Source organism: Chrysochloris asiatica, unplaced genomic scaffold (assembly GCF_000296735.1).
Source record: "Chrysochloris asiatica unplaced genomic scaffold, ChrAsi1.0 scaffold00257, whole genome shotgun sequence".
In the NCBI taxonomy this organism is placed as follows: Eukaryota; Metazoa; Chordata; class Mammalia; order Afrosoricida; family Chrysochloridae; genus Chrysochloris; species Chrysochloris asiatica.
The window spans coordinates 1306909-1322805 of record NW_006408775.1 but is presented as its reverse complement, the minus strand read 5'-3'; the positions used below and the strand labels follow the sequence as shown (position 1 = coordinate 1322805).

Genomic DNA, 15897 nt, shown 5'->3' with positions numbered 1-15897 from the left:
ATGTATTACAAGTGTGGGGTACTACGTGTGTATGAGTGTGCATTTGACTGCGTGGAAGTGACTGTGTTGGAAATGGGTGTGTGCGTGTCTGTGAACGTAGGTAAGTAGGAGATGACGTGTGTGAAGTGTGTGGAAGTTGGGACAGAAGAGAAAAGAAAAGAACACAGCAATGGACAGACAACTGGGCTCCAACAAATGATCCAGAATGAGGGTTCTGAGAAGGGATGGGTGGCTCTGAGGAGTCCTTGGTCACCAACTGTTCTAGAAGGTTCCCTCAGACTTCCTAAGGTTTTCAGAGGACTCCACTACTTGGAAAAGCTTAAGACCCCCTACTTGATGGCTAAACAGAATGTGGTCTGTCCACACAGTGGGTGATCTGTGGGTGCAGCCCGGACATTAGTGGTACCTGGGCCTACAGGTCACCAGCACGTGGACAGAGGCCCTGGAGAAGCCAATGGCTGACAAAAGGGTGCTGGAGCCGGAAGTCGGCCTAGTTACACGGCTGAACAAGAACACTACGCAGGTCTGGAATTCTACACAGAGAGCCTGAGCATCCACAGAGCCAAGCCCACAGCCTGAGTGCCTCTGGGCAGACAAACATCTCGGCACTGCCAGTACTGGCCAGGTGCCTGCACTCAGACAGGAGGGCCCGGCTCTGCTCTGGCCGCCACAGCCACCACCGGACCTCCCACATCACAGCAGGTCCACAGGCTGAGAGCTGGACGTCCAGTATCCGCAGGTAGACACAGAGCTCGGAAACCGCCCCAGACGGCTGCATGTGCCAGGCCACCAGGAGTAGCCTGGCCAGAGCGCCTCAGCACACATGAACTGTCAGCCGCGGGGCCAGGCCGGCCAGGGAGGCTCCTAAGCAGCACCCTCACCGTTGTCGAAGTCGATGTACTTGGTGATCTTGTGCCAGGTGCGGTAGTAGAAGTGCCGGACCTGCTCCTTGTTCTTCACCATGCTCGTGGGCTTGCCCTTCTTCTTGTACTTGAGGGCGATGTTGTTTTGGATCGCCTCAAAGTCCTTCCCATGCTGGAAGAAAACGGAACCCTTGTTAAAGTTTGGTGCTGACACGGACCAGCTTTGTGAGGAAGGAGGAGGGGTGAGGACTGGTCTCTCAGGATGTGAGCCACAAATCCCAGACAGGAACGAGGAGCTCAGGGACAGGACTAGGGCAGTGCACAGCGCCTAAGGGGCAAGAATGCTGGACCAAGAAAGACTGAAAAGTCCACCCTCTGCTCCGGCAGCTTCACCTTCAGTTGTTGACAAACCACAGCAGGAGACCAGGGCTTCAAACCCGGTTCAGATCTCTTCCGTAATTGCCCTAGTACCCTGAGCCACCTATGTTGCATAGCAACCAAATCTGTTGCTCATGGCACTCTGACCTGAACAGGCCCCCAATAGCAGTTCCCAGCTCAAAGATGGCGGCCTAATGCCCTAATGGCCTGCTCTGAATGTAGCTCCTCTCCACAGGCCTGCAGCAGTCCTTGTAAAAGGGTCAGGAGCCTGCGGGAGGGAGGAGGCTGGACTACGGGCAGGAGCTTGAGAGCAGCACATACTCAGAGCGGCCTGGTTGGCTAACACCTCTGAGTGGGCACAGATTCAGTGGCTGCGCAGGGGGTCCACGGCCTCGTGGAAGGACAACAATTACGGAACTGTTGAGATGCGGTGGGATCCCTGCACGAGACACCTCCCTAGAGATCACCATCAGACGAGAGGACGTGTCCCTGGAGTTCAGGGTGGAACACGTCCGCTACTTTGAGAATCACTCTCCAGGCTGTGGTACTGCCAGAAAGGGCAGGCGTGCGGATCCAGGCAGGGGCCCGCACGGAGCATGTGGATCCAAGCGGGGGCCCGCACGGAGCGTGTGGATCCAGGCAGGGGTCCGCACAGAGCACGTTCTGACTACCTCTGTGGGCCCGCTCTCCCCTAAGCGCTCCAGACTAAAGGGAAGCACGTTTGCCTTCGCTGGCATTCCAGGGGCTGCCCAGAGAAAACGTAGGACATGGGAGCACTCAGCGTAGTAATGGGCACACCAGGAACCACAGCTTGGTCTCCAACACCAAGAGGAATGAGAGAGCCCGGGAGAAGCAGCTACTTCCAGGACCGGAGCAGGGAAATACAAGAGTGCAGAATGTGCTGCAGAATGAGAGGAACGTGTAGGAGACACCGGAACCCCTAGACGGGACCACTGGTGGCCAGATCTGGAGCCATGCGGCAAGGACCTAAGATACAAATGGGTTAGGACTGTAGGGTCAAACAGCACATACCCACACAGTAAATAACTGAAGACGTATGTGGCCACATGTAAGGTCTTGGCATCCAAACCAGTCAACTGAACTGCCACGTGGTGATAAAGACAGCAGAGGAAACAGAGTGGACACGAGATGCCGCGCTGCCGCCCACTCACCTCGTACAGCCCCTCGAAGAAGGTGTTCTTGTCCTCAGTGCTCCAGGACTCCCACTGGCGCCGCACCTTCTTGCCCTCCTCCTTCTCGCCTCCCGCAGAGCCTAGGTTCCGGGAGGAGGGGCGCGAGCCCCCTGCAGGCGGGGCCCCAGGCCCATTTCCTGGTCCTGCGCCACCACCGTTGTCGGCTCCTTGGAGAGAAAGCAGCAGAGTGTCTGCCCTATTGCCCAGGAGCCCTCAGCATGCTAGGCCCGTGAGATGGCTCAGTCCTGACACAGTCCCAAGCTGATCTGCTGACACTTCACAGTGTGCTTTAGAGGCAGAGAAGGGCGTCAGGTGACACAATGTACTGGGGAAACCAGAGGCTCCAGGGTCCTTTCTCCCCTCTGTGATGGGAAGCGCAACTCTATTCAGACACACACAGGGCCACCAAGCGTCAGGGCGCACTCACTGGCAACTGGCGGCAGAAGTGGCTCTTCTAGTGAGGTTTTGATTCAAATAAGCAAGTGGAAACCCAGATTCAGGAAAACCTTTCCATACTGCCTCAGGATTCTACTGCCTGTGGCCACCAAGTGGGCTGACTCACAGTGACCTCATACAGACCAGAAGGATATGCTGCCCCAAGCATGGTGGTCTGCCTAAGCCCCGAGAGGTTACTGTGTCAACCCATCTCACTGAGCGTCACCCTCATTTTCAGTGACCCTCAACTTTACCCACTTCCTCACCAACTGTCTTGTTAGCTGACATTTTACGTTTATGACACTATATGGACTCAGTCTTTAGGAGTTAACCACGTCAAAAGTGAGAGGTGGGTGGACCTCAGATCGTCTTCACAATGGTACACTCTTCGTATTCTTGATTAGTCTCCAGCGTAACCCCCGGGTGCCTGGAAGTGCCCTCATAACCTCCCAACTTCTCTGGAAGCATCAGTGACCACCCTCACAAGGAGTCCTTGAAACGGTGTGCAAAGGCAAAAGCGACTCGATTAAAATGAGGGTCTCTTGTAGATCACGTGTGCCCGCATTAGGGAGCAGAGTCTCTGGGTTCCTGAGTGAACTGAGGTAGTAAGCAGGAGTCAAAGGTCATAGACAAACCATTTCTATGACCTAACCCAATGCTTCCACCCCTCCCACTTCCTTCCTCTCTCAGTGGGAAGAGGAGGGAACTACCAGCGTAGCCCATGGTAAATGACCATAAATGGTGCGAAGCCTCAAATGTGAGGCCATCTTGAAACAAAGGCCAACATATCATAAGAAAAAAGAAACATGTTCTGGGAAGCAAAGGCAGACCAGCGCAGACACCTCTGCGATGCTTTCCTGAAGGAATCTACTTTCTGGTGGGTGTCACGCAAGGACACTCACGCCCATGCATGGACAGGGTCTCAGGGCCCAGACCCTGCACATTCTCAGTGTGAGCGTGCTACCAAGGAGGGTAAGAACATCACGTAGGTCCACCGGAAACCATGAGAAGTAAAAGCAGCGAAAGGCTGGTCATCGGTGGACCCCTGCAACCACACTCTTTGGAAAAACACATGAAGAATTATGTCAATCAACAGGCATCACACTACACAAACACGGTGCCTTACCTCCTGCTGCGGTTAAGTAGTGATGAGGTCTAAGAAAGATTGCAATCGGCCATCGAACCAAAGCAGAGAACGGTGAAGAAAAAGACTCAGGAAACAGTCCAGAGGACGAATGGACACAGGACCCCCGACCTCTATGACCCAGAGACCACAAGAACTAGATGGTACCCAGGGGTGTCTGTTTTGACTGGGATCATAATAAACACAGAACAAAAAAGAACAAAACAGACCACACTTACTGGTCTGATACAGAAAGATGGGGTCCCTGAGACTACGGTCCTTAGACATCCTTCAAAATCTGGAGCTGAACCTCCCACCCCCATGCTCCATCAAGAGATCAGTCTATAAAATGAACACTAACACGTCCTTCAGAACCATCAACCACATGAGATCAAAAGGAAAAGGGCAGCATTTGCCCAAACAAAGCTCAGAAGACAGGAAGGAGCAGGAACCAAGGACAAGGAAGAACCAATGGACTCAGGGACACATGGGACAGGTGCTGCTGAGCTAAGGGCATCACAACCAACGTCACAAAACACAACGGGCTGCGCGGCTGAACAGGATGCTAGCGGCACTTCGTCAACTGCCACCGAAACCACAGCAAAATGTTCGAGAAAAGGAAAGGGGTCTCCAGTGGGCTGGGGCACAGAGCCGCTCTTCACTGCTGCCCTGTGGACCTTTCTGACTGTGAGAATCCACATCACAATCTAACGTGGGGTTGGGAAACAGTTCCCATCGGCCAGTTATCAGGAAGCAGACCATGTGGGCCATGTGCCCAGAAAACAAGGGCTGCTTCTCCAGTTGGGAAGATGAGACCCTCAGAATGCTGAGGTAGCAGGATGCTACTTCAATGTAAATATTGATGGTTTTCTTGGTTGTTAGCTGGTGTCAAGTCAATAGGGTCTCGTGGGCTTTTCTTGGTGGTCATCTTCACAGACGCAGCCCGCCAGACCTTCCTTCTGTGGTGCCAACTAGGTCCCAAACTGCCACCCTTTAGGTCAGCAGTCAAGGGAAATGGCACCATCTTGTTGTTGTTGTTAAGTGCCATCCAGTCAGTTGGACTCATAGCGACCCTGTACACGGTCTCCAGAGCTATGTGTCTTTGCAGAAGCAAAAAACCTCATCTTTCTCCCAGAGCAGCTGGTGGGCTCAAACCGCTGACACTGTGGTCTGAAATCCAGTGCATATCCTACAGAGCTGCAGGCACCATGTAGGGGCTTTCAAATACTGGTTCCATTAAACTAAATGCAAACTCACTCCTTGGCCATACTGGCCATATTTCACGTGTTGGTGGCTCGTGTGGTGTGCGGCTCCCGTGCTGGACAGAAGCCACAGGGCAGCCCTGTGCACACTGAGCGCTCAGCACTCACAGAACAGAGAACAGTCACACTCAAAGTGCTTCAGGGTCCCAACCCACCTTCAACTGGCTCTACTTTACCTGGCCCCGTCTTCTCTGTGCCTAAGAGTGGGCTAGGGCAGCACCCGAGGCGTGGCTGGCCTCGGGTCCTCTCCTACCCAGACCCTCAGCATGCCCTGGTTAATGAACCTGGCCTCCTTCCCGATGTGGGTTCACGTGCAGGAATAACCCACCTCAATCCACTTCTCATAGGCCAGAGGTGTTTGTATCCTGACATGAAGAGCAGATTGAAGACACCATTTGAACCTCATCCTTGAGTACCCTAAGCTCCCGCGGACCTGGAGTCCCGAGGCTGTATGTAGCATCGCTGAGTAAGGCTACCACCTGCTATCCCTGCACCACTGTGGGCAAGGATTTCAGAGGCGCTCTCTAATTCTTACTAAATTCTCTTCCACCAAGACACAGCAACCTGCTAACAAGTCCAAAATCACAGCTCAGGTGTACCTCTGCCAGCCCTGTACTGGTACTGGATGTATCCAACAATAGCATACATATTTCTTAAATTGCATAATCCAGATATCTTGCTAAATTTTCTGAGATTTTACTAACAAAAACATGAAACTGGTGATCTACAATAATCCTAAACAGTAACAGACTATAGAACCCAGGCCTTTCTAAGCTGCTGGTTGTTGTTAGGGGAGGTCTTTCGAGTCAGTTCCAACCCATAGTGACCCTGTATTGGGTTTCCAAGGAGTGGCTGGTGAGTCTGACCCACCGACATTGCGGTTCAAACTGACCTTTCGGTCGAGTGCGTTATTCTGCAGCCCCACATAGACTAGAAGCGACCCCACTAGTTACCGTGAAAACAAGGTGCTGTTCTTAAGTGCCATCGAGCTGGTTCCAACTCACAGCAACTCTTTACGAGGTTTCCAACGAGCAGCTGGTGGGTTTGAACTGCTGACCTTGTGGTTTGCACTCCAGTCTGACCCTATAGCGCCACATCAGAAGTTCGAAAACAGGGTCCAACACTGTAAGAGGCTGTGATGAGGCTTGAGGCGGTGAAGCAGACCCCGGAGGGACGGCCCGTCTGCACCGGCCTGAGAGGCTCAGGCTTGCTTCCCAATACTGCCTCAGTGGAGACAGCAAAGCAACTTAGACGTTCAGAAAAGGAAATAAATCACCATTTCTAACCTTTGCTGCTTTACAGTCTAAACCTGACTGGTGTTTTAACAACAAGCAATCATGAAAGTTGAGGGCACAAAGGCGAATTGGCACCTGGCCCACCCCCAAATTGAGATGAAGAAACTACTTCATCGCTGTATCGCTCGTCCACCTGCCAACTCCAGTTCAAGCACATGAGACCCTGGAACTGGGATCAGAGAGCTCCTGAGTGAATGCCACAGCGACCAGGAGTCTAGAACTCAGGTGAGAACACACGGTGTCAGCTGGGAGGGGAAGAGAGACAAATGAGGAGAGTGGAGGCAGGGCAAAGACGAGCGAAGAGAAGAGACAGTCACGTGAGAGTGGTCAGCATGGAGGACTCTCCAGGGGTAGGATGGGGTGCGAGGAGCCCAGCTAAGAAAACCTCCAGCTGACTTCATTTCTAAAGCCACAAAGAGGCTGGACAACGGTCTCTACGATGAGAAGTCGCGCTGCAGAAACCCAGAAGGAAATGTTGCCAAGTGTAGGCCCCTACAGAGAGCTCTCAGAGTGCGTGCGCGTGGTTCAGCTCACGTTCAGCCCCACGTCCAGCACTGGGCCTCACACAGGAGCCACTCCGAGTCGTCCAGGGACCACCAGACAGACAGGGCCCCTCTGTACTTCCAGCATGGCACTCTCCTCTGCGCCAGTCCTGCTCCCGGACGCTCGAGCACACAGGGCAGGTGTTTCATAAACAAACATCAAACATCACTCCCAACTGTTCATCGTCTAGTTCACTTCTAAAGAGCCTGTCCCACCACCCCTGTGGGTGATTATTCCAAGATGGTGGCAGCTGATTATTCCAAGATCTGAACGTAACCTGAATACTATGATCCCTAGGACACATCCTGGTCATCTCTGTATGCCGGAGCAACCCCGCTGTCTTCTCAATAGACGGCCTTTCTTCTGGCTGGGCTTCCTGTGTGAGGCATACTTGGGAAGCAGCCTCTCTCTGCCCAGTCCACCTTAGCCTGGAAGGCTCCCCCTCATTCCAGAAAAACACAAGTAAAATGCCATTATTTCTATTCAAATGCATGCCCTCTTCTTCATGGAGACTTTGAAATAAGTTTAGGAAGCCATTCTTAACATCCCAACTGCCCTACACATGACTGGGGGCTCGTCTGCCTACCTGGGCTAAGAACAGCATGGTTACCTAATGTGACAAAATGCTTCTACGCACCATCATTCACAACACAACTACGGCGTACCCGTGGGACGCCGTTATCTGAAAGTGTTCCTCTTGTATCTTTGTGTCTCTGCATTCTCCAAATTAGGACAATGTACCAAATAAAATGGTTGTTAGGTGCCGGGGAGTCGGTTCCGACTCAGAGCGACCCTGTACAGGGTTTCCGAGGTTGTAAATCTTTACGGGAGCAGACTGCCTCATCTTTCTCCCACAGAACAGCTGGTAGTTTCAAACTACTGATGCTGAGGTTAGCAGAGCGATTCGTAACCACTACGCTATAAAACCCCAATATATACTTTGTTGGCACAAAACAATTCCATAGTCAGGAACCATAGAAGCCGCATTAGTGCCGAAGGAAAAAGTTCAGGAAAAGTAGCTCAGCACTAAAGCCAGTATTCCAACATTATTCTGTGCACTTGTGTATCCACACATGCATGACACACATATTCATGCGCTATAACACGTACAAATGTGCAGGACCAGACAGTGTTTTGTTTGGTTGAACACAGGGTTACTATGCGCGGAACTAACTGCATCGCACGTGTAATATGGGGATGTGCACATGTGCTCTACATGCGCTGGACCCTGGTGGTGCCCTGGCTTAAGTGTCAGATGCTAATCAAAAGGTCAGTTGAACCCACCAGCCACCCTGCGGGAGATAGATGGGACAGTATGCCTCTTAGAACCCCTAAGGGACTTGCTGAGTAGGAACGGACTCAATGGCGGCATCTGGCTTCTTGTTTTGAGGGCTAGACATGTACACGTCTGAATGAGCGTAAATGTCAGTGAGTCTTTTTGACTGCAATTCAGTGCCCCAATGTGTACAGAGCAAAACTGCCCAATCAGAGGGTCTTCAGGGCTATGACCCTTTGAAAGCAGGTCATCTAAGCCGTCTCCCAAGGCTCCGCTCAATGGTCTGAAGTCGTCACAGCTGAGTTCTCGCCGTCCACAGGCACATGTACCCTTGATGCTCAGCTCAGCTTGTGGAGACGGGCAGCAGCTCCTAGGCGCTCTCCTCCCTGGCCCTCTCAGAGGTCTGCCTGTGTCTCCTGACCAACAGAGCAGGAGCAGGTGTCTTACCCCACACGTGACATCACCCAGGGTGCACACACAGCCAGAGGCTGGACAGTCATCGGGGTGCGTGCTTCTGGGACAACCCAACGTCACAGGGCACTGAGACCACAACGGGCACCTTCCCGAAATATCACCGTCCATGCACTGACCGGGTTAGACAGGGCAGCAGGATCTGAGGCCAGCTTCAGGCTGCCTGATGGACAGTGAGCAAACATCATCTCACAAACAAACAGGCGAGAAGCAGCCACACACCATCGCGTCTGGACAAGGCTGTCCCCATCCGGGGGCTTTTCAGAAGGGGAGGCTTCCAGTGAGGCTCCCAGCTGTCGACACCTGCCGACACACAGGGGCTCTGCTGTCCTTTCCTTCCTGCTTTCAGGAGCAGCCAGGTCCATTCTACACAACAGAACCCTTCATCCTGAATTCAAGTGAGGGCAGCTCTAAGCGACTGTCTTGCCTGAGGGAACCGAATTCAGGCGGTTGGGTGTGCATGTTGTCAGGCAGCGGCAGCGGCGGCTCTTTGGTCCAGTCCAAGTCTCTGGATTCCTAAGTCAGCCTCCTGTCTTCCTGAGGCGGTCCACACCCAGGTGACAGTTGAGGAGATCACAGAAAAGCAACTGTCCTTCCACACACTGCGCTCATGGCTCGTCCATCTCCTGAGCCCACTATGCTGAGCTATATGCACGGGAGCATTATGTGAGGGGGGAGGACAGGCAGCTCAGAGATCATGAAAGTACAAACCAGGGTAAAATCCGCACCACACTTTACAGATTCTTCAGCCATGGTCCCACGCCACCAGGAGGTGGGTGATGCACCCAGGTGGCAGATACCCAGGTGGCATTTTCTAACCGCCCCTCCCCCGTCCTCAGATTCTTGAACAGGAGGTGGGGGGAGGTGGTGTCAAGGCAACAATATTACCAGCCCCCACCCCAAATGTCCACCAGCCCAACTCTGGGCGTTTCTCAGACCTCTGCCTTTCCCAACACACAGGTAGACCTTCAACCCACCCACGTGAGCAGCCTCCCCCAGCTATTTCGCATCCCGCACTACGCCCATTTTCCATTGTGGAAGCCTCGGGAGCCCATCACTTGCTGACTTCAGTTGCCATCAAGGTCACTCCACCTCATGGTGACGCCGCCATGTGTGCAAGGGGGCCCGTCTGCTGAGGAACCGCCCAGCAGCTCCCTAACCAGCACATCCAGAGGCGGTTTTCACCATGGCGAGGCGGGCCCTCCTCCTGTCCCAGCTACAAAGAAATGGAGGCTCCACCTCGAGGTGGCTTTGTTTGCCAGCATCCCTCAGACCACAAAGTGGTCACACTGGGAAGGGCCTGGGGTCTCTGCCTCCCTGGTGGGTTTTTCCAGATGATCTCCGTGACTGTGGGTTTTGGTTTCCCACACAGGCTCAGGCTACTTCGGGCTGTGTGGGAGGACTGGAGGGCTGTTCCTCTGGAATCAAACAGATTCGTCCATCTCGAGTTGCACGTTCCTCCAACAACAAACTCTGGCTTCTGCCCCCAAGTAAGACACAAGCAACAGGGATGGGAGGTGCCCTTGCGCAGGAATCACATCTTCGTTGCCTCCCTTTTACTGATTCAAAAGACAATTTACTCTTCGCAGAAGCAATGATTTCTCACTGAAGTTAACAAGACCGTTCTCTAGAGAGAGAAGGCGAAGTGAAGAAAAGTCACTGAGGCGGGCTCCCCTCTCTCCAGTCTCATCCTCCAACCAAGAGACGCCACCGACTCTGCCTGAATCAGCATGGTGGAAATGACAATACTGTCACGAGAAAAGGTCAGTGCCACACTGTCCAACTGATCCGTGGTCACCAGCCTAGCTGGAAAGATGTGCCTCTGGGAACCGTTTCCAAAGGTGAGCTAGAAAACACGGGTGTGCTGCAGCTGGCTGAGGCGCTCCTCAGTTGTTAACAGACAGCAAGCATTGTGCAGGGGCCACCCTGCCGCACTGGCAGGGGAATGAACGTCTTGGAGGCAGTGACGTGTGCCCCAATAGGACCCAGGAATCCTGTTTGTGCGGGATGGCCACACAGAGGCCGGCTGCTGGCCTAGAGGTGGTGAAGCCAAGGGGCTTTGCTTCCTCCTCCGCTCCTGAAAGCCACTGTTTCAGCTTCATTGTTTTGTTAAAAATAAGAAAATCCTTGCTTGCTGAAACAGGAAAATGCAAAGTCACAAGAAAATTCTGTTGGCTCATTTAAAAAGTACACGAAAATGTCAATAGCTGCTCCAAGCGACACAGTGGGACCAGAATCCGGAGCGGAAGTGTTGTCTAGGAGCTCAAAAGCAGGAGTTTGAGGTTGACCCAGGAGGCCTCATCCATCTCTCTGGTGAACAATCCCCTCCTGGATGGCAACCGAGCTGAGACCAAGTGCATGACTTGTTGAAAATGAACGTCAAACTGATGATCTGCTTCAACTTTCACTCAATTCACAATAAAACGTGTAAAACCAACCACTTCTTCCCGCCAGTAGTATCAGATCACTAACCCAACCTCAACTTTCAGCAGCACTCCATCTTCACACGTTACAAAGACCCCAAAAGGGCCTGACTGATGGGGGGAAAGCATAGACATTACCTGATACCAAGAACATCCTACAAAACACACCAGATCCCTGAGCAACATTCACCACAAACTCACAGCTCGGAGACAAGTGTTAGGTTCTAAAACATATTCTCTAGGGCACCTTTTACTCATATTGCATTCCGTTTCAAAATACTTTTACTGATAAAAATGAGGAGAGCCGCCATTCGAGAGGCTAAACTGAGCGCAGAACATCTGGCCGCAGTCTCCAAAATGGCTTCTCTGGCGCTGCTGAGATACTGACCTTGTAAAGTCACCAGGACCACATAGCAAATGTCAGTGACCATTCCCAGGGAACAGTGCGAGATTTTCTTCCTCATGAGATTTCCAGGAAATCGGTGCTGCCTTACTATCCATAGAGTGGCTCTTAGGATAAGCACTGACTGCAAACTATAAGGTCAGCAGTTCCAGCCCACCAGCCGATCGCAGGAGCTAGATGAGGCTCTCTGCTCCCGCAAAGATTTAAAACCTCAAAAACCGTATACAAGGTTCGCTAGGAGCGGAGGTGATTCCAGCCACTTTATACACATACAGACATAGGAGACACCCTGCTATGGTGTCTGCTGTAGAGCGGGCCTGCGGTGGAGATGCAGGTGGGGGAAGGAAGGGGTGCTCTCTGGGCCCCGGGAGGAATCGGGTGGGACATCCCAGAGAGGGAGTGGGGTTGGGAGGTCATGGTACCTTTGGCCCGGGTCCCTGAGGAGCTGCTGCCTCCGCCGCCTGCACAGGACGAGTCCTTTCTGAGCCTCTTACTCTGCGGCCTCACGCTGGACCTGAGGAAGTGGTGCTGGTCCTGGGGGGAGCCCTGCGGGGCACAGGGGGCCGGGGGGCCGGGGGGCCCGACGCTGCCGCTGCTAAGGGGCTGCTCGGCCTCCTTTGTGCCGCTCGTCTCCTCGGTCGCGTCTCCTCCGCCGGCGCCCTCTCCTTCCAGGGAGGCCTCATCGGCCGCGCGCTTGCCCAGCTTCTTGAGCCCGTCCTCCCCGCCGCTGTCTCCCAACTTCACTGTCATCCTGAGGGGGGGACAGGCCAGCGGGCGGCAGCAGGCCCGGGCCGCGGGGACAACTTTAGCCGCACAAATTCCCTCTCAACATGGCCGCCGTTGTTTGTTCCAATCCCCTCCCGGCCCGGCCGCCCGGCCCGCCCGCCCTCCCGGCCGCCCGCACCGCCCGCACCCGGGACCCTCGGCTGCCGCCCGGCTGGTCCCACAACACCCGGTCCAGAGCAGTCGTCTGGGAGGCGCGGGCGCCAAGCGGACCCCGGGGACTGTGCGGCCCGGTCCGCGCCCCTGCGCCCCCAGGTCCGGCCCGGTCCGCTCGGGCCCACCTACCCGAAGGGGACACGGCTCATGACCTCGGCACCGCCCTGGGGCCGCCTGCGCGCCCGGCTTGCTCCCCTGCGACGCCCGGCCCCGGACGGGCCATCCACTGGCTCCTCTGGCCTCGTCCCCACCCCCTCCCCGCCCCCCGAAACGGGCGCGGGGCTCCCGGGGCCCGCGCACCTGCCCCGAACGCGGGCTCCCGAAGGTGGCCCCGGAGCAAGGACGATGGGCCTGGATGGACCCTGGGGGTGGAGAGGGCTCCCGGATGGCCTACAGTCCGCTCTCTGATTAGAAAACGGGCGTGCAGAGGGACCATGAGCTCCAGCTTTCTGGGAACCCTTCTTCCCAGGATGTGGGGCTTTTACTGCTACCACCGAGGTTTTACGGATTTGGAAGGGGGGGGTGGGGTGCTTTTGCAACAAAGGAGCCTGTTGCATCTAGCAGGTTGGATGCAACAGTAAACGACAATTGTCAAAACGCTAACATTCCATAAAATTCCAGTTTTAACTAGGTCACCTGCTTCGTGTAAAATGTCAACAACAAAATGTAATGAGTGTAGACAATGTTTGCAGCCCACAAAGCAGATCTGATGAAAAATAAACAATGAGAATCTGGGAGTGTGGACATTTTGAACCCAGAAACAGCCAATAATGTGTTTGAAAGCTGTATGTTGGAGTCCTCAACAGACTTGGATAGTATGTCGAAACTGTGTTTGATAGGATCCACACCACCACAACTGGGGAAAGGGAATGTCTTATTTAAAAGCCCAACACTAACAATGAAATATAGTACCGTGTGCAACCACCTTTTATAGAAAGATCTGGAAGTAAGTTCAATTTTTTTTTTTTTTTTAGCATACCACTACTATTCTAGGGTATCAGGCTACAAAATCATCTGTAGCAGTTTTATAACTTCTCACAAACCACTTGAATTCCTTTGAGTAAAAAAACTACAAGTTGGTCAAACATTAGGACCACACAAGCCAAACAACGCAAATTTAAAGGACTTCTCACGAGCACTTTACAATTTATCCCTTTCTACTTAAGAAGCCTGAAAATATTCCAAAGGGCCTTTGGGTGATTAATTAGTGAATGCTACTTCCCAGGGGCCTATGATGCCAGAGCTGCCTAAGACACAAATAAACCTACAGTCAGACTCAACAGAATAAACTTGCCTGTGTGCCTGAAAAGACACTAAACACCCTTTTCAGAATTAAAAGAACATTTGTATATTTCAGACTTTCCCTTAAAAGACAGAGGGAAAATGATACGAATATAGTCCTTTTAGTGAAAACCTTCCTGATCATTTACAGAGGCAAACTCAGCAGGACCTCCATCACAGCTCCACACCATGTGTCTCGCTGCAGGATAGAAAAGGCAAATCTTGCTGCCTTTTGGGAAGATTTTCTGGCTGCACACAAAGAACATTGCTAATGAAACGCTGTGAGAGGAAGGTCTCCTAGAACAGCTCCGACAAAGCCCTCTGTGTGCACAGGATAAATTGCACGACTTCGGAGCTACACTGGACCTAGCCAGGAAGCTCTGCGAAGACACCGACCGCTCTACCCGCAGCACCTCCCGGTTGGGACCCAGGCCTTCCATGACAACCCGTGGAACGGCCGGCCTCCCGAACCCCCAGTCACCTTTTTCATCAACGCCTCGCGACAGCCTGGCTCCCCCAGGTCCCCCAGGGCCTCCCGCAGGCGGCCCGACGGGCACCCGCAGAACCGGCCAGGCCGGGCAGCCCGGCCCTGAGCGCCGGCTGGAGCGAAGCCGCAACGCCGAACTGATCCTCTCTCCTTGGACGTGATGACCGTGCGGCGCTCGCCCGGGTCGCCCGGCTCCGCCGGCCCGCGTGGGCGAACGAGACTACGGGCAACCGTGCTCCAGCTGCAGAGCGTCCTGGGGGCTCAGCCCACCGCGTTCACAGCAGTTCCGGCTACGGCGGCCGCCGGGGTCCGTGAGACGGTACGCCGGGGCGGAGCTGGGGCGGGAGGCGGGGCACGGGGCGGTGCGACGAGCGCGGGGGCGAGTACGCCCGGGTTTCTCAGCGGGCGCGCTCCCTGAGCGGCGCTCCCATTCGCCATCACTGAGCACGCGCTTTCGCACGCACGGAAACAGCGCGGGGGTGGGGGACGGGCCTGCGACTCGCGTAATGTTGTGGCGCCGTCCTTGCGGCAGAGCGAGAGTAAAGCGTATCTCCGGATTGGTGGAGCGATAGCCAATGGAGTCAACATCCAGGCTGTGATTGGTCAGGGTCGTGTTGACGGATGCGTGAGAATTAAACACCGCCTTAACACCGAAGCTTGAATCGGGCGCGAACCGGATTTTTGACCAAAAGTGTAAAAAACGCTTCGGAGCGAGATACAAGCACCGTTTGCACGATGATGCGTATCGTTGTGGAGCTCCTTCAGCGTACTGTAGCTGACTGTGCTAGGCGCCTGAGTCACTTCCCTTCTTGATGGTAAAGGAGTGTTTTTCAAATGCCAGTGTAGTAAAACCGATGTTCTCCCATATAAACTATCACTCAATTCACAATAAAAGCTTTAAAAAAAAAAAAAAAAGGCTAACGTAAACACTAGCAAAATGTTGTTGTTGTTGTTTTTTAAGTATAATTTTCTTGTACTTCTGAATCAGAACACTTATTTTTTGCACTTGATCCACACTGGGTCTTTTTGTTTGTTTGTTTGTTTTGCTACTGTGACTAATTTATTTTTTTCTTTTTAATGTCTACCGCTTTGAAAAAATATAAAAGGCCCTGATCTGTTTTTCAGAATTACTTGGGCCACATCGTACTGTTCAGGCCACAGGTCACCAACGCCTGTGGGCATACAGACAGTGGCCACGAATCAAGATGGTTTCTGATGAGGTGAACCCGCATCTTTGGCCACCATTTTCTTAATCAAATAAGTCTATCTAGGTTCCAAAACATTCATACATGTAATAAAACATCCGAAAATTCAAACAAACACACTGTAGAACCAATTGTCTTTTCTCAGAAATACCCTTGAACTATACCCTTCATTTTAACACGAGACAAAGCAGAGGCCAAACAAATGGCCTGGGATCAAGAACTGTCCTGCCTTAGGACACAGCATAATGATGGCACCGGTGGCGCCCTGTGTTAGCTGTTGGGCTGCTAATAGCCAATTGATGTTTCATACCAACGAGGCA

General features: G+C 53.3%; 1 protein-coding gene across 1 annotated transcript in view; it reads right to left on the bottom strand.

The window, feature by feature from the left end:
• CRAMP1L (Crm, cramped-like (Drosophila)) overlaps positions 1-12415 on the bottom strand; it is a 35044-nt gene extending 22629 nt beyond the window's left edge. The window contains exons 1-3 of the mRNA XM_006873856.1: positions 12088-12415; positions 2414-2601; positions 882-1035 (exon numbers count right to left, since the gene is read on the bottom strand). Of these exons, the coding sequence (XP_006873918.1) occupies positions 882-1035; positions 2414-2601; positions 12088-12415 (670 nt within the window). The remainder of the gene's footprint in view (positions 1-881; positions 1036-2413; positions 2602-12087) is intronic.
• Positions 12416-15897: the final 3482 nt, after the last annotated feature.